Consider the following 19,046-nt stretch of genomic DNA (forward strand, 5'->3'; position numbering starts at 1 on the left):
TTAAGATTTACTTCCAAATATGTGTACATGTCTGTACTGGGTATAAGCACAGTGAGGGTGTTCAGGGAGTCCAGAGCGGAACCTCCCAGAGCTGCAGGATGATGGTGTACCATCCACAACAGATACTGGGATCTGAACTCAGGTCCCCTGAGAAGAGCCGCGTGTGCTGGACTAATCTCTTTAGCACCTCAATATGATTTTCTATTAAAATACTGCTCAGGCTAACAACATTCCTAAATTTCCTAGTATCACATACTTAGTAAACAGAACATTAGTAAACAGAAAACAAAAACAAAAAAATCAAAGAAAAGAGGCTAGGTAGTCAGCCTTGGTGAGGCTCACCCCTTTAGCCCAGCACTTGGAGGCAAAGGCTGGCCAGCAGCGGGTCTGAGTTTGAGGCCAGCCTAGTCTATATAGCATTCCAAGACTGATTGATTGATTGATTGATTTAATGTGACCCTGTCTGTCTCAAACCAATACCAAAAGAAAAAAGCAACCAAAGCCAACATAGTAGCAGGTGCCTATGGTCCCAAAACATAGGACAGGGAAGTTCAAGGCTGACTTAGGCAAGGAGACTCAAAACGTTAAAAACAAAAAATAAAAAAAGTTGCTCTCTCAAATACAAATATACCTGATTAGTTTTGTTTTTTTTCCAAAGATTTTGCCTGGGTTTTAAGGGGTCTCATTCTCTGGCTGCCTCAAACTCACATTAGCCCTATCTCCCAGTTACAGCACTGTAGCACCGTAACGCCTTACTCTTACTATACATTTGTTTCTTTTCTCCTCCTCCCCAATGTGTGTTTGTGTGTGTGTGTGTGTGTGTGTTTGTCTGTCTGTCTGTCTGGCTGTCTCTGTGTGTTTATAAGACAGTGCAGCATGGCTTTGAACTTGCTGTACTTGCTGTATTCCAGAGGATGACCTTGAGCCACTCATTCTCCTGCCTGTGTCCTGAGTGCTGTGATCTCAGACTGGGCCACCACACTCAATGTATGCAGTGCTGGCTTACTAAAGCTGACCTTCTCACACTTGGTGACTGAGGATGACTGAACAAACAATATGGGAATCAGACACAAGAACACGCAGGTCACTTGGCAGAACAAGTTACATACTAATAGCTTTTTAAAAAATACATACTGCTAATCCTTGTAGACTAAGCGCCCATTGCTTCAGCAAAGGACAAGAAAAATCAACCAACCCCCCAAAACTACATGAATGTTCAGGTTGTGCTCTTGAACATTTTATAGCAAAATTAATGCATAGAATTATGTATGCTAAATAAGTACAAATCCCTATCAAATTAAAAGGTATAAAGGAAATACACGGTAAAAAAATCTTGCAGAAAAATCCATTCTCCAGCACTGTCTACAATACATTATATCAAAGGTTATTTTTATGATCTTTTGTCTCTAGTTCACAAAGCGATCCTATAAACCCTTTAAGAGGTGACAAGCCCAGCCCAACCAAATTCCAAACCCAAAAACAGAAGAGGAAAAAATAAAAATATAAACCTGTTGGTTGCCATGAAGTAAGATGTCTGTGCTAAGTCCTTGCTTGCTAACAAAAACAAAAGAAAAAGATGTTATTAGTTCCATTTTCTCTCAACAAATACTTAGTAAACATGTACTACTTGTAAGGTACTGCAAATAGTGGTAAATCAGGCACCTGGTTATCTGGTGTTTACATTCTACCCAAGTAAACAGATGAGTGACTTGGGGAAGAAGGGTCAAGTGGATGCTGACCTTGTCTCAGATTCAGACTGAACCGCGTGACTGAACCGCGTGACTGGCTTCTGTGTCTCAGAATGAAAACTTATGGACCATTTAAGAACTAATTCTTTATCAAGACTAGAAAGATAGCTCAGTAGTTAAGAGCACTGGCCTTTCTTTCTTCCAGAGAACCAGGTTTGATTCCCCAGTTCCTTTGTGGTGGCTCTTAATCAACTATAACCTAGTTCCAGGAGATCTGACTCCCTCATCTTTTTTTTTTTTTTTTTTTTTTTTTTTTTTTTTTTTTTTTTTTTTTTTTTTTTTTTTTTTTTTTTTTTTTGGTTTTTTCGAGACAGGGTTTCTCTGTATAGCCCTGGCTGTCCTGGAGCTCACTCTGTAGACCAGGCTGGCCTCGAACTCAGAAATCCACCTGCCTCTGCCTCCCAAGTGCTGGGATTAAAGGCGTGCGCCACCACGCCCGGCCTGACTCCCTCATCTTGCCTCCAAGTACACCAGCTGCACATGTCATTCACAACCATACACTCAAGCAAAACACCCATACACATAAAAATAAATAAAAATAAATGAATATAATTTTAAAATCCTACCCAATGGATTATAAGTAACAGAAGTAAGTTCAAATGAATTCTGTATCATCACTGGGGTTCCTTTAATTAGACATGAACTAAAAACAAGACCATCCATGTTTAAAAAAATCAACTATACTTGTATACATGTGTTCATACAGGATGTGGGCTTAGGGCACTGGAGTACCGGGGCATGTGTGGAAGTCAGAGGACAACTGTTGGAAGTCAGTTCTCTCCTCCCACTGTAGGATCCAGGGTTCAAAGTCAGGTTATCTGGCTTATGAAGCAAGTGATGTTACCCATTTGCTGGCCCAACACCAGCAACTTCCAAGATTTTCTGAAAAATGCTAACTTATATGTGACGTGGTGGCTTTTCCAAATCTGTCCCTACACTTTGTCAAATACCCCACCAAACAAAAGTTGACTCTTAGCTCTTTTTCCTATTTGGCTCACAGTCCAACACAGTCAAGAGCAGGAACATGAAGCAGCTGTCACATTGCATGGAGTCAGGAAACTGGGTGCTGACTGCAGGCTGCACAGTCTAAGATCCTAGCAGGGAATGGGGTCATCCACTCTGGGTGAGTCTTCCCCCCCCTCAACACGATCAACATAATTCTCCGCCAGGCAGTGGTGGTGCATGCCTTTAATCCCAGCACTTGGGAGGCAGAGGCAGGCGGATTTCTGAGTTCGAGGCCAGCCTGGTCTACAGAGTGAGTTCCAGGACAGCCAGGGCTACACAGAGAAACCCTGTCTTGAAAAACCAACCACCCTCCCGACCCCCCAAAAAACCCATAATTCTCCACTGGCAAACCGAGAGACCTGTCTTCCAAGTGATTCTGTCAAAATGATAATGCTAACCTCAGTCTGGTTAAATTAAAAGATCTAAAGACAGTTTCTGATTAGGTCAGAAGCAAGTGTTTGACTCCAGCCAATCACGCGGTTCAGTCTGAATCTGAGACAAGGCGATGTGCTGTGCCTGAGTCCAGAGCCAGGTGCAGCCCCAAATAACGAACAAAGTGATTCAAGCAGTCAGAGTGACTCACCTCGAACGAGCTGCGTGCACTTTACCACATGTGTGTGGGGGTGATCAATCGTTAGTTCAAACCCTTCAAAAAGAAAAAAGTAACTGGTTAAAAAGCTAAAACTATTCAATGTATTTATCTCTCTTTCATCTGAATTATTAATGGGCAGCTCACTTTCTCTCTCAAAAGTACTGTGCAGAGACTAACTGACTCAAAGTACCCTGCCCACTCTTCTCTACCATGTCCAAAGAGCTAGCAAAGGACCTTGGGAGAAAACCACCTCTACCACAAACTTCTACCACAAACCTCTAACACAAACTTTTTTTTTTTTTTTTTTTTTTTGGTTTTTCGAGACAGGGTTTCTCTGTGTAGCCCTGGCTGTCCTGGAACTCACTCTGTAGACCAGGCTGGCCTCAAACTCAGAAATCCGCCTGCCTCTGCCTCCTAAGTGCTGGGACTAAAGGTGTGCTCCACCACCGCCCGGCACAAACATCTTTTTATGGAGGCTAGAGAGACAGTCCCCCCCCCCCCCAGTTTAGATTAGGTGTTGCGCTAAGGGCTGAGTTTGACTCCCAGCACCCACATGGTGGTTCACTGTAACTCCAGTTCCAAAGGATCTGATACTTTCTTCTGATCTCTGTGGGCACCAGGTACACACAAGGCGCACGCCTTTAATCCCAGCACTTGGGAAGCAGAGGAAGGTGGATTTCTGAGTTCGAGGCCAGCCTGGTCTACAGAGTGAGTTCCAGGACAAGCAAGGCGACACAGAGAAACCCTGTCTCAAAAAAAAATAATAATAATAATAATTAAAAAAAAAAGGACTAAACCTAAAAGAATGTTTTAATCCTTTTTAGGAACAAAAGGATATAGCTCAAGGTTGAAAGCAACCAACCACACAAACAATGGTGGCTTCTAAAGCTTAGTCTCTTTCATTTGGGGAAGTAAAGACAGGGAAGAGACAGTACCATATAGCCCAGGTTGGCCTCACACTCACTATGTTGCTGAGAATTATTAAATTTAAGATCCTCCCAAATGCTGAAATACAGAATGTGCTAGCATACACAGTTTGGAGCTGAGGACCTAGATCTCAAACCTAAGGTTCACAAATGCTAAGCATTCTACTAACTATTCACTCTGTAGCTGTGGCTGGCTGCAACTCTTGACAATTCTGCTTCTGCCTCTGCCACTGAGAGCTGGACTGCAGCATCTTAGCCTCCCTGTAGCCCCTTTCATCAGGTCCATTACAATGTCTACTGGTTGTTTCATCCAGTTTCAAAAGGTCATCACCAAAACTATTCAACAGGGTCAGCATATTGAAAAACTGACATAAGTAAATTTTCTCTGAGCACATAAATAAAAAACTCAGGCACACATAGCAGCACACTCAGGAGGTCTGGTCAGTTTTGAGTTTTTAAAGCCAAGTTGGATACAAGGTAAAACCAGTCTATTTATTTGTTTATTTGTTTATTTATTATATGTAGCTGTCTTCAGACACTACAGAAGAAGGTGGCAGATCTCATTATGGATGGTTGTGAGCCACCATGTGGTTGCTGGGATTTGAACTCAGAACTTCAGAAGAACAATCAGTGCTCTTAACCACTGAGCCATTTCTCCAGTGGTAAAAACCAGTCTAAAAACAAGTAAACAAAACACAGACAGACAGACAGACAGACAGACAGACAGACAGACAGACACACACACACACACACACACACACACAGAAAATGCTATTATCTAAACACACTGTCAGACCAGAGCAATTCATAGGAGAATAAGTCCTTCCCCATCCCCATTGTCATTATTTATCAGGTTAAAAACTAGCTAGGCGGTGGTGGCACACGCCTTCAATCCCAACAGGTGGAAGAGGCAGGTGGATCTCTGAGTTCAAGGCCAGCCTGGTCTGAAAGACTCCAGGACAGCCAAAGCTACACATATAAACTCTCTTGAAAAACAAAATCAACAAAACCAAACAAAAACCAACCAAACAAACAAACAAACTAAAAGTAGCAAACTATCAGATAAATCATAAACCTTAAGGGGTTGGAGAGATGGCTCAGTGGTTAAGAGCACAGACTGCCCTTCCAGAGGTCCCAAGTTCAATTCCCAGCAACCACATGGTGGCTCACAAATATCTGTAATGGGATCTGATGCCCTCTTCTAGTGTGTCTGAAGACAGCTACAGTGTACTTATATATAATAAAGATTTTTTTAAAAAATCATAAACCTTATGATGAGAAAAATTAAAAATAAAATCTTGACTAACAGCTGTTTCAAGGGCCACCAAGGACCTACCCCTGTGGAAGAAGACCAGGGTTAATGGTCTGTTTCCATTTACTGAGCCCCACAGCCATTATTACCCAGGAGCAGACACTTCCCAAAGCCTTCAAAAGATTTTCTCCCAGTCTTACAAACTTTAACATGAAATTGTTATATCCCATACATATTTTTTCATGCTTTAAAGGAAAATTAACTTACCTAAGGTCTGCAAAATTATGCTCTCTAAAATCACGAGATCTTGAACTTGTTGTAGGTAAGCCTAAGGGGGAGAAAAAAAAGTTACATCCCACAAAAGGGTAAATAACTTTAAAGACAAACCAATCAAAGGTCTGGATGGAGGCCCCTGAGAGGTGGCTTTGCAGTTAAGAGCACCTACTGCTAGGTTTGATTCCCAGAACCCCAGAAAGCTCACAGCCGTCCGTCCATCTATAATTCTAGTTCCCGGGAATTCCCAACACCTTCTTTCTGGCCTTCACAGGCAATGTATACATATGGTATATTTACACTCATGTAGGCAAATACTAATCCGCACGAAATTTTAAACTCTTAAGGAGAGGTGAACTGGACTATAAAAGGGAGTGTTGAACTGGACTATATAGTTTTTATACCTATCCTATTCAGGACAGAAAGAGCCCAGAACATCAAAAGGTCACTTTATTAATGTAAGGCTACCAAAAAGCACAACTGTATTTATTTTCAGGTATTTTAAATCTTAGAAGTCAGATATCTAGACACTAGAAATGCCATACCTCTAAGAATCATCACATTTCACTTGCAGACCCTTTAAGAGTGCCACAAGAATCTGATAAATATTTGACTCACATTCAATTCTTCTCTTGTATTTATTCTAAAAAATAAATACAGCAGGTCAAAGGAGGTAGGCATATGGAATGGATCTCTGAGTTTGAAGCCAACCTGTGTGTTGAGGTTTGGTCTTTGGCTATGTACTGTAATGCTTAATTCTGTACCCACTAAGAGTGAATTTACTAGCTTTGGTTGTGCAAACCTTGTTCCTTAATCCAAACCTACTGGTCAAATAAAACACTGGAAGGATTAGAGGTAGGTGGGTTTGGAGTTACCTGGTTAGGGAGGAGAAAGGGGAAGAATGAGAGGAGAGGAGGATGTCACCATGAGAGGAGATGAACCATGAGCACACGGCTAGGAGAAAGAACAAGTATTTGGGGTACACCTTTGAGGAGGTAGCCAGGCCAGCAGTTAGAAAAACAGATTAAGGGTTTACCCATAAGTAATTGACAAAGCTGAATGAAATAATCATAGCCTGAGCCTCATTATTTTTAAGCTAGCCAGGGATAAGCTTAATAAATTGGTTGTCCTACATATGGGCGAACCACCGTGGGGTAAAAACTCACTTAGAATGCAAATTCAGAGTACAGGTGTACTAGGTAGAGCCACAACACTCCCTGAAACACTGATGTAGCCTAGGGATCAGCTAGACTACAACTCCCAGGATGCTTTGCTTGCATCCTGCAGCTGCTGAGGACCAGCTGGACTACAACTCCCAGAAGGCTCTGCTTGGGTCCTGCTACTGAGGAGACACACACAGGCTGCAGTTCTTCCAAGAGCTGCATGCTGCTCTGGAAAGCTAGTTCCCTGCTTGGAGGAGAGCATGGCTAGTGCCGGGGTCCACAGAGGAAAACAGCAGCCTACTCTAGGCCGAGTCCCCAGACGGTGTCTGGCAGAGGCACCGGCCCAAGCAAGCAGGGCAGTGCACATGGGACAGGGACATTGGAGGATGTCCTGGGAAGGCCTAAAGCCTTGCAGAAGCACAGAAGGCTGGAGAGGCCTGGCCAGGGCTGGCAAAAGGCCATGAGCCTTGAGCTAGCTAACAGCTGGGATGAGGCTTACACACCACACGGTATAAACGAAAAAGTCCCAAACTGATAAGGGATTAAGCTTAAACAATAAGAGGGAAACTAAATAGTAAAACAATCATAGAAAGAAATATTTAATTTAAATATAAGAAAATAGAGTTCTTAGGGCAACGTTTCAGATTAAGAAGGAAAACTTTTCTGTATTTGGGATGGAGGGAAACACAATGCCTAACACACCACATCTAGATTGCATATGATCTTGCTTCATTCATCAGCATACATATGGCTGTTTTTTCAGTGATTACAGTTTTGTGTGTCCTCTTTGAGAGAAAATCAGAATAAGACAGTCTTCAAGAAAGAACAGACTGAAACTAGATACTAAGCTAGAGTTCATAAAACAGATGAAAAGAATCTTTAAATCAAAATTGGAAACCCTCAGAGGAATCCAATTTGGAACGTACAATATCAAAAAACATAGTTCCAGACAGGAAGGTTCCACAAGGGCTTGAGAAATTAGGATAGAAATATAATATATTGACTCAGATTCTGCTTATTGACGCTACCTTAAAACAATACCACATAAGAGATTGTGTTTCATTTTATAGTTTGCAGAACTGAGATATATACATGTTGATACTTCATACCATTGATACATGTTCAGAGTTCTAATGGACTTCTGCGGTTACAGATGGTTGTAAGCCACCATGTGGCTGGGAATTGAACTCAGGACTTCTGGAAGAGCAGTCAGTGCTCTTAACCAGTGGTTAAGAATCATCTCTCCAGCTAGGCAGTGGTGGCACATGCCTTTAATCCCAGTACTTGGGAGGCAGAGGCAGGCAGATTTCTGAGTTCGAGGCCAGTCTGGTTTACAGAGTGACTTCCAGGATAGCCAGGGCTACAGAGAAACCCTTGTCTTGGGGAAAAGAAAAAGAAAATGAAAAATAAGAATCATCTCTCCAGAGCACTGACTGGAGAGTTCTTCCAAACTCTCCAGTTCTTCCAAAGGTCCTGAGTTCAAATCCCAGCAACCACATGGTGGCTCACAACCACCCATAATGAGATCTGATCCCCTCTTCTGGTGTGTCTGAAGACAGCTACAGTGTACTTAGAATAATAAGAAATAAATCTTTAAAACCAAACAAAAAAAAGAATCATCTCTCCAAACCTGACTTTCAAATTTTTTTGACAAGCCAGTAAGACAAACAGCACAACGCTGAGGCCCAGGAGTTTAGGGAGGACTGAACTTCATCAGCTTACAGAAGTCCTAAGTCCACAATGAAAAACAAAAGGAGATATGGTGAGGAGGAGATTTTACATTTGTTCCAACATGAAAATAAAGTTTTATTTTCCATCCAAATTATTGAAAAGATTTGACTGGGGATGACCATCTGAAGACCTTGGCTACAAACAAAAAGGGAGGTTGGCAAGATCAGCAAGACAGGTAAGTAAAATATGCACTGATCCTACTTCTTTTGTTTGTTTGCTTGCTTGTTTGTTTGTTTTTCAAGACAGGGTTTCTCTGTGTAGCCCTGGCTGTCCTGGAACTCACTCTGTAGACCAGGCTGGCCTCAAACTCAGAAATCTGCCTGCCTCTGCCTCCCAAGTGCTGGGATTAAAGGCGTGCGCTACCACCGCCCGGCTCTGATCCTACTTCTTTTTTTTTTTTTTAAAAAAAAAGATTTATTATATGTAAGTACACTGTAGCTGTTTTCAGACACACCAGAAGAGGGCATCAGATCTCATTAAGGATGGTTGTGAGCCACCATGTGGTTGCTGGGATTTGAACTCAGGACCTCTGAAAGAGCAGTCGGTGCTCTTACCCGCTGAGCCATCTCTCCAGCCCAATCCTACTTCTTAAGAACAGATCTGAGGCTGCTGAGACAAAAAAAAAAAAAAAGTCTTTGCATATCCAGTAGATCTTGTTGACTACAAAACCCTCAAGACTTTTCATACCATTCTTTTAAAATGGTATAGATAAAAATTAATATCACAATCTGACATATAATCCAAAGTAACTTCAAAAGACAGATATCTTTCATCTGCTCAAAAAGCAGAAAACGCATCCTTAACTGACTTGTGCACCCTGCACATTCCATACAGATGTCTTCTAGAGCTTGTCAGGCTTGTACACCGCAGAGCGGAGGCCTTACAGGCTTCCCCGGGATGCACAGATGCTATTCTTGCTGTTCCAGCTCCCTGTTTCATTCTTCTTCAACTACACCAGAGCTGCCTCCTCTTGCTTCTGGGACATTTTCAGAATGTCCACTTGGTCCAGCCTCTCAGACTGATCCAATCTGGACTTTCTCAACACACAGAAACTCAACAACAAATGCTACAGTCAGCTTTCTTTTGACTTAACCATTTTCCCAACTTCCTTTTGGAGCCCCAACAAGAATTCTTTGTCCCAATTCAGCAGGAAGCAACTATAAAAAGATTGTCATCCCAGGCCCTTAAGTTGGGGTGGACGGTTTTGCTCATTTTATAAATTATACATATGTTGTCATTTTAAGGGATGATTTACAAATAATTATGGTCTTGGACAGTGAAGAAATTAAATAAGGAGCTTAGACTTAGGGATTCCTATCTTTCCTTTTTTTAACCTTTTTTCTCAGATAAAAGGAAGGGTTGGAAAAAGGGGGCTGGTGAAAATAAATATAGAATTGTGATATGAACTCTGAATTCACCTTCTTTACATCTGTTTATGGTACATGGCGGAAGAGGTATACACAGTTTAGCTTGTGTGTCCAGTAAGACGACAACTTGGAGGAGTCGTTTCTCCACTTGCCTGCCCTACCCTGAGCTTTGAAGTCTCATTTAACGGAAGCCAGGCCTCATGCACTAATAAAGTGCTTTACCGCTGAGCTATGCTCCTCCCCACTCATTTTGAGGATTTTAGTAAAGTTTAACAAAAATTTTATATTTTTCAAAATTTCTAAATATGGCTTTTATATTTATTTCTGTTGTCAAGAATTCATGTCTAAAAACAATGATATCTGGGTAAGGAGTTACGACTGGATAGAAAGATGCTCAGTAACAACAACCTTCCAGATGACCAGCACCCATGTGGTAGCTCACATCTATCTATAACTTCAGTTCTAGGGATCTGAATTACACACTTATGTGGGCAAAATATGCACACACATAAAAATAACAACTTGTCGGGCAATGGTGGCATAGCCTTTAACTCTGGTGCTCTGAAGCAGATGCAGGTAGATGACTGAGGTCTATGACAGCCATGGCTACACAGAGAAAACCAGACTTGAAACAAACAAACACATAAATAATAAATAAAAGTTTAAGTAACAAAAAAGCATGATATCAATATTCTTCCTGCCATTGAGTTTTATATATGGTTAAAAAGAGAGAGACCAGTATTGTGGTTAACTTCACACTAAACTTTATATTATTAGTAAATCAAGTACGAATACAATAGGCAAGCTCCTTTCCATATACTGAAAAAAAAGAAATCTTCCTATTACCACTTCATTTGGGCTTTAATGCTCAAAGTAAGGAATTATGTGACTATGCTTTGGAGAGGGGAAAGTGTTATGGTTTGAATATGAAATGTCTCCCATAGTCTCATGTGTTAAAGGGCCCAGGTGTCAGGCTAAAGATGTTCAGCAGTTAAGATGTTGCAAGGCTAGGAACCTAGGATCCCAGGAACCCAGGTAAAGGGGGAAAGTTCGGGTGTGGCTTTCAGCTGATGGACCTTTAGGAAGTAATTGGATCATGAGAGCTCTGACCTCAGTGAATTAATCCAGATGCAGTTATAATCTGATGGCATTGTTGGGAGGTGAAGTAAAGCAGAAGGCTGGGCCTTGGAAGTAGGTCACAGAAGTATCCCTTCAAAGAGTGCATCTCGTCCCTGGCTCTCTGCTGTTGCTCTCCCAGCAGATAAGCACTCTGCTCTCCCTACCTGTTCCTTTCTGATGATGCTCTGCCTCATGGCCATGGGACCAAAAGTAATATAGCTAAGTAACCATAGGCTCAAGTCTTTGAAACTGTGAACCAAAAAGAATCCCTTCTTCCCTTGGGTTGTTTGTTTTTCAGATATTTCATCAGTGATAAAAAGTGGACAGCAATGCTTGCTTCTGTAGCATATACTAAATTAGAATAAAGAAATTTTCTAAAAATAAAAACATACATAAAATTCCATATATCTTCTTCATAAACCATGATTCTTACACCCATAAAAGACTTAAATAACCTATTAACAGAAATCTGCAACTTTTCCTCAATTATGGGTGTTAGAATTCTCAACATCTCCAATCATTGACTTCTAAAAGCAGAACTGGAAAGACGGCTCAGTAGTTAAGAGCCATATCGTGCTCTTCAACCCAGGACTCACCCTGATCAGCTCACTACCACTTACAGCTCCAGCTTCAGGGGGCTCCAAGGTCTCTGGCCTCTATGGACATCTACACTCACAGACACGTACATACATATTTAATTAAATATAGAATTTTTCTTTAGTAAATGAAGAAAACCAGGAGTCATCCTTTTTTACAAAAACCAAAAACTATGGGTATTGTTTTTCTTTTTCCTTTAAGACACAGGCTGTCACTATGTAGCCCCAGCTGCTCTCAGACTCACTATATAGACCAGGTTGACCCTCAAGGAGATCCTCCTGTCTCTGCTTCCTAAGTGCTAGGATTAAAGACATGCACAGCCAATCTTGGGGAAAGGGCTTTGCAATAGAATTGTTGCCTAGCATTTTCTGAGGTCCTAGATTCAACACCTAACATCACCACACCCACCCACCAAGGAAGCATGAGCGAAAATAAAAGAAATGCACATACATACATGACGAAGGTCCAGAGCACCTATGGAACTGCAGTCAACAGCATTTTTATCACAGGAAAAGAAGTAAACTATAATCTGAAATGATTCTTTTTTTAAAAGATTTATTTATTATTATACATAAGTACACTGTAGCTGACTTCAGATGCACTAGAAGAGGGTGTCAGATCTCATTGTGGGTGGTTGTGAGCCACCACGTGGTTGCTGGGATTTGAACTCAGGGCCTTCAGAAGAGCAGTAGGCGCTCTTACCTACTGAGCCATCTCGCCAGCCCCTGAAATGATTCTTAAGACCTTGACCCCTGACTTGAAAAATAAAAAGTATAAACTTGAATAATGACCATAATGCTTCCTCAGCCTTTTGGCTAAAATCAAATGTATAAATAGACACACATAAATCTTGCTATTTCTAGGCATTTGGTTCATTTTCAGACTAATATTTAAGTATGGCCCTTGCTCATAAAAAAATTTCCACAAAAAAACTTTACCTTTATAAAAAGCTCATAGTATAGTCAGGTAGCACATGACTTTAATCCTAACATCAGGGACGCAGAAGCAGGTGGATCTCAGGTTCAATTCCAGTCTGGTCTATAGAGCTAGTTCTAGGACAACCAGGGCTACACCAAGAAACCCTATCCTGAAAAACAACAACAAAAAATGCTTATGACGCCAAGAAGCCGGGTATGATGGTACACACCTTTAATCCCAGCACTCAAGAGACAGAGGCAGTCCCCAGGGTCTCTTTAGTTCAAAGTTAGGCTGACATAGGGTGAGTTCCAGGAGAGCCAGCCAGAGCCACACACAGACACCCTGTCGCTACACAAACAAACAATACAAACAAAAAAAGGAGAAAGAGAGAAGGGGAGGAGGAAAGGGAAAGAGAGGAAGAAATGAAGGAAGAAAGGAAAAGAAATAACCAACAAAAAGAATGCTTACACCATCAGTAAGAGGTTGGAAAGAGGCAGACAGTGCTGGTGCACGTCTTTAATCCTTTTAAATCATTTTTAAATCATTTTTAAACAGGAGAGAATAAGAAAAATATTTTGAATATAGAGGGTGGAAAGAAACTTATCCAGGTGATAGAATTTTTTTGCTCTTATGCAGTTTCCAACATTTAGATGAAATTGATATGTTTTTAATTTTCAAAATTAAACACTGGCAGGGCGGTGGACATACACAGTGGAAGGATTTCAGTGAGTTCAAGTCCAACCTGGTCTACAGCCATGGCTACATAGAGAAATCCCATCTCAGGTTAAATAATATAAAAATAAGTGAGAATTAAACCCTGAAAAATTTAACAGCCCAGATTCAAAGTTACAAAATAAAGTTATGATTTTTTAAAAAGATTTGTTTATTTTACGTATATGAGTACACTGTAGCTCTCTTCAGACACCCCAGAAGAATGGGGGCATCAGACCCCATTACAGATGGTTGTGAGCCACCATGTGGTTGCTGAGATTTGAACTCAGGGCCTCTGGAAGAACACTCAGTGCTCTTAACTGCTGAGCTGTCTCTCCAGCCCCTGAAGCTAGGATTTTAAAAGTGTAAACAGTCACTTACCTCACTCCTTGTGTCAGGAAGTGACTCCTGTGGATGGAGGCAAGTGTGTGCTACTTTGATGACATGTTCCAATTTTTTTGGTTGTTCTTCTACTTTTGCTGCTAGAAACAAGGCCGCTGGAGCCATAGACTTCATAGAAGAAAAAAAAAGGTCATACTTGTCATTTATTTCTAAATGATAATCAATCTAGGAAGAGCTAAATGTCAAACAAATCAAGTCTCTGCCACAATCTCGTCCCTCTCATGAGTACTTTCCACCACCTGTCAAATCCTCCCCCAGTCCTCAGCAAGCCCTCAGGGACACGTGTGAGAAAGCTACAGACTTCTGCTGCTTCCCACTGAAATGGCTAGAAAGGGGAACCAACGGTCAACACAACGGTCTGAAACAAATACTGCTGATGGCTGCCTTATTTTGTGAATGTGGAGATAGGGGAGAATTGTAGAATTTTAAGAATAAATTTGGGGACTCAGCAGATGAAGTGGTGACCTATGTCTAAAACGCCAGCACACATAAAACCCAGGTACAGCAGCACATCTATAACACCAGAGTAAAGGTGTAGACAGGTGGATCCTAGGGGTTCAGTGGCCACCTAGTCTAGGCAAAATAGCAGGCTCCTCATTCAGTCAGGGACTTTTTTGTTTGGTTGGTTGGTTTTTGTTTGTTTTTTGAGACAGGGTTTCTCTGTGTAGCCCTGGCTGTCCTCGAACTCAGAGATCCTCCTGCCTCTGCCTCCCAAGTGCTGGGATTAAAGGCATGTGCCACCACCACCTAGAGAAAGACCTTATTTCAAAAAAACAGATACCAGGCTGGAGAGATGGCTCTGTGGTTAAGAGCACTGAATGCTCTTCCAGAGGTCATGAGTTCAATTCCCAGCAACCAAATGGTGGCTCACAACCATCTGTAATGAGAAACAAATAATAAAGAACCTATGGGCCAGAGTGAACAGGCCAGAGGAAGAGGGAGAAAGGAAGGGGGAAAAAAGTAAAAAATAAATAAATAAATAAAACATACCAATAGAAGACTTGACACCCCCCCCCAGTCTCTGCCCCCTACACACAGGCAGAAACACAAATGTATACAACACACACACTAAATAACAATGTTTCTGTTAGGCCTGGCAGCCCAAACCTAGACTCTCAGCACTGATCAGATCTGAGTCCACAGCAGCCTGGTCTACACGGTGAGTCCCAGAACTACATAGTGAGAGCCTGTCTCAAAAAATAAAAACTTTAACTTATACACCAATCTTTAAAAAAAAAAATTACAGGCACTAGGAATGTGGCTCAGTTGGTACGGGACTTACCATGTATTCACAAAGTCCTGGTTCCACATAAAAGTGTGTGTGTGTTTGGGGGGGGGGGGGGGGACACACAGACATAGTGTGCACCTAGAGTCCCAGCACCATGATCTGTAAATTCAGTCATCCTCATTTACACAGTAAATTCAAGGTCAGCCTGGGCCACACAAGACTGCCTAAAAATAATACAAATAACCTGGCACCTTCAATCCCAATACTGGGGAGGTACAGGCAGGCTTTAAGTTCAGGCCAGCCTAGTCTACACAGTGAGTTCCAGGACAGCCAAGGCTACACAGAGAAACCCTAGGGGGTAGGACACACATACCACACAACAAAAAACTATAAAATATTAAAGTCACGAGATAGGAAATATTTAGGGAAGAAAAATAATTCAAGCCAATTTACAAGACCTCAAAGACTAACCATAAAAAACCTGAAACATTATATTTGCAACACTACTACTGCCTAAGTAACGGCACACGCCTTTAATCCCAGCACTTGGGAGGTAGAGGCAGGTAGATTTCTGAGTTCAAGGCCAGACTGGTCTACAGAGTGAGCTCCAGGACAGCCAGGACTATAAAGAGAATCCCTGTCTCAAAAAAACAAACAAAACAAAAACAAAACAAAACAAACTCTGGCATGCTACAAGAGTTGTATTTGTACAACCTTCTCTATCCTTCCACTATTCTTAAGAGCTAAATTGGAACCAGTCTAGCTGTCCAATGAACAGGTTAAGAAAGAAAGGCACTGGGAGTTTATCAATTGGCAGAGTGCTTGCCCTAGGTCTGACCCAGTCAGTCTACCTCTAGGGACTGAACTCAGGCTGTCAGGTTGACAGCAGTCGCCCTTCCCACTGTAAGGCATCTGACTACCTCAGCCTCCCTAAAACAAGATGCAGACACTTGCACCCAACTCTAAGAGGCACTTTTATATCAGTTTATACTATACATTTTCTTCATTTAAAAACAAAAAACAAACAAACAAAAAAAACAAAGCAAGCAAACACCACAGCTAATATTATATTTACCAATATATTTACCATATATTTAAATATTATTATATTTATTATATTTATATTTCTTGTTTTGGACAAGAAATCTGAAAATTAATTTAAATACCATAAACTTCTTTGGAAACAAGGCACTATTATTACTAAATGTAAAGATCAGAAATCTGGGGCATATGGTCACTTGCACAAGCCACAGTCAGTAAGCAAATCAGCAAAATCCCAAATCTAACCCCAGCATGCACACTATTGATAACCACACTTCGCTGTTCCTTTGGTTTTTTTGAGACAGGGTTTCTCTGTGTAACAGAGCCCTGGCTGTCCTGAAACTCACTTTGTAGACCAGGTTGGCCTGAAACTCAGAGATCCACCTGCCTCTGCCTCCTGGGTGCTGGAATTAAAGCCATGCACCACCATGACGGGCCTAAACTTCATTTCTTGTAAACCAACTAATGAGGGTAAAATACATCCAAATCTATTGCTATTAAAATATGAGTCTTTTTGCCGGGCGGTGGTGGTGCACGTCTTTAATCTCAGCACTTGGGAGGCAGAGGCAGGCGGATTTCTGAGTTCGAGGCCAGCCTGGTCTGCAGAGTGAGTTCCAGGACAGCCAAGGCTACACAGAAAAACCCTGTCTCGAAAAAAATCAAAAAAAAAAAAAAAAAAAAAAAAAGGTCTTTTTTTTTTCTTTTGGTGCTATGGATTGAACCTAAAACCTCTAACATGCTAAACATTCACTGTATGTCACATCCATAGCCCCAAGGATTTTTAAATGTATAAAATACAACATCAACACAAAATCATCAGAAGTAATTTACTGAAACTTTTATATTTCCTCTTTTAAAAAGATTTGAGACAGCACTTCTGGAAATTCAGTTGATGAGTCCTTAATTCAAGTGCACAAAAACAGTGGGATGGCCCTTATACTACTGGAACCAAAACACTGATAAATGCTTTCAGCAGGGCAAAGTGACAACAAACTTTACTTATGCATATCCTTGGCACTTATATTAAAATGTTTATAAATGATCTATGTAAATACAAGACTATAGGGGAAGGAAAATTTTTTGACACACATATATAGATATATCTCCCCCCACCCACCTCACGGTTTTTCTGTGTAGCCCTATATCTCCCCCACCCCCACCCCCACCTCAGGGTTTCTTTGTGCAGCCCTAGCTCTCATGGAACTCGGGTTTTTTCAAGGGCTGGGATGAAAGGTGTGTATCACCCTAATATTCTTACAACAATTCAGAATCAACCAGAATATCCACCAACAGAGAACTAGTTAAACTATTGTAATGACGTATTGATGTATTGTAATAATGTATAATATTGTAAATATTATATAGCCACTTGCTTTTTTTCTTTTTCCAGTGTAGAGAATCCAGTCTAGGGCTTCACAAATGCAAAACATAGGAAAAGAGCCACAACCCCAAGTCCTTGTGACCCTTCTTAAAATCATGTGGAAGAAAGAGAGAATATTCAGTAGTTAAAAGTGCTAGCTGATCTCCCAGGAGACCCAGATTTTCTCCTAGCATGGCAGCTTCAAAGCCACTTGTAACTCCAGTCCCAAGGGATCTGATGGCCATTTCTCATCTCCTCAGGCACCAAGCAAGCATATAGTGTACAAACACATATTCAGGAAAAACATCCATACATAAAGAGTAAAAAAAAAAAGAAGCTTTCAGGATGTTTGTAAGGATAGGGATGAGTTCCACTCTCTCGCCATCTTTTCTTTTTTAAACAGTGTCTCTCACTGAACCTGGATTCAAGAACTTCCCTAAGTGCTGGCCAGCAAGCCCCAAGAGTCCTGTCTCCACGTCCCACTGATGCTACTATGCCAAGATTTTTCAAAACATTCTTTTTCCAGGCTGGAGAGATGGCTCAGCAGTTAAGAGCACTGACTGCTCTTCCAGAGGTCTTAAGTTCAATTCCCAGCAACCACATGGTATTTCAAGACCATATAAAGGGATATGATCTCCTCCCTCTTCTTGAAAGCAGGTACATAAGCAAAGCATACCTATGTTAAAGAAATACATATTTTTATAATTATTAAAAAATTAAATTCTTTTTCTATTTACACCTATGAGCATGTACACCTGCATCTGAGCCACCACTGCCAGGCATTGCCAGACTTCTTTTACAGAATTTGAGAAGACCAAACTCAAGCTGTCACTCTTGAATGACAAGCACTTGACCAACTGATACATCTCCCAGACCCTAATATGGTTACGTTTGTCCATGACGAGGTCTGCTAGCCTCAAACTCTTTAGATCCTCCTGCCTTGGCCCTTAAGATTTGAAATTACAAGTGTGCACTACCATGGCCCGTCTCTTTGAGGCCACCTAAATTATGAGAAGCAACACAAAAAGAATATTCCAGAAAGCTGTACAATAGGGATATGGTGAGGCATGACTGTACTAGTTTATATACAGAAGTAGGCCTGGGAAACTGCATGTCAAATATTAATCAATGATTACTTCTACAGGCACAGGGGAGCTTTCAATGCTTTAATTTTTACTATGCAAATTCATTATATTTGTAATAAATAAATCAAAATTCATAAGGCGACTAGCAAGATGGCTTAGCTATCTGATGTGCAATTGCCCAAATTTCACAGCCTGGCCCCATGGAAGAAGAAGAGAACCAAAACATGTCCTGTAACTTACATCTGTGCACCACAGCAAGTGTGAACTACACTCACACACATTGTGTACATTATATATGTATCACACACACAAATCCACACAAATCCACAAGAGCAGGCTTCACAAGCTTAACATCAATGCCACAGGTTTTAAGCCCTCTTAAATCTAATTTTAATTGATCACAGCTGAATTCAACTTGTAAAATTAATGTTCTATAAAGAGTGTGTGCCAATTCCAGAATTTATCAAAACAATAATACTCTAAAGAAGATGCTGGCTGGGCGGTGGTGGCACACGCCTTTAATCCCAG

General features: G+C 41.2%; 1 protein-coding gene across 3 annotated transcripts in view; it reads right to left on the bottom strand.

Annotated features, from left to right (window-relative positions):
* The window catches only part of Ccnt1 (cyclin T1), a 32,142-nt gene that overhangs the window by 8,776 nt on the left and 4,320 nt on the right, over positions 1–19,046 (bottom strand). For 2 of the 3 annotated variants that reach the window (XR_004113761.1, XM_031354827.1), the window contains exons 3-6: positions 13,784–13,912; positions 5,791–5,851; positions 3,337–3,399; positions 1,509–1,554 (exon numbers count right to left, since the gene is read on the bottom strand). Coding sequence is in view for 2 of the 3 variants with exons in the window: in XM_031354827.1 (XP_031210687.1) it covers positions 1,509–1,554; positions 3,337–3,399; positions 5,791–5,851; positions 13,784–13,912 (299 nt within the window). In the remaining variant the exon portion in view is untranslated. Of the gene's footprint in view, positions 1–1,508; positions 1,555–3,336; positions 3,400–5,790; positions 5,852–12,429; positions 13,478–13,783; positions 13,913–19,046 lie in introns of those variants that run through there. The other variant, XM_031354841.1, reaches the window with a different exon arrangement.

The sequence above is a fragment of the Mastomys coucha genome, unplaced genomic scaffold (assembly GCF_008632895.1).
Source record: "Mastomys coucha isolate ucsf_1 unplaced genomic scaffold, UCSF_Mcou_1 pScaffold11, whole genome shotgun sequence".
NCBI classification, from domain to species: Eukaryota; Metazoa; Chordata; class Mammalia; order Rodentia; family Muridae; genus Mastomys; species Mastomys coucha.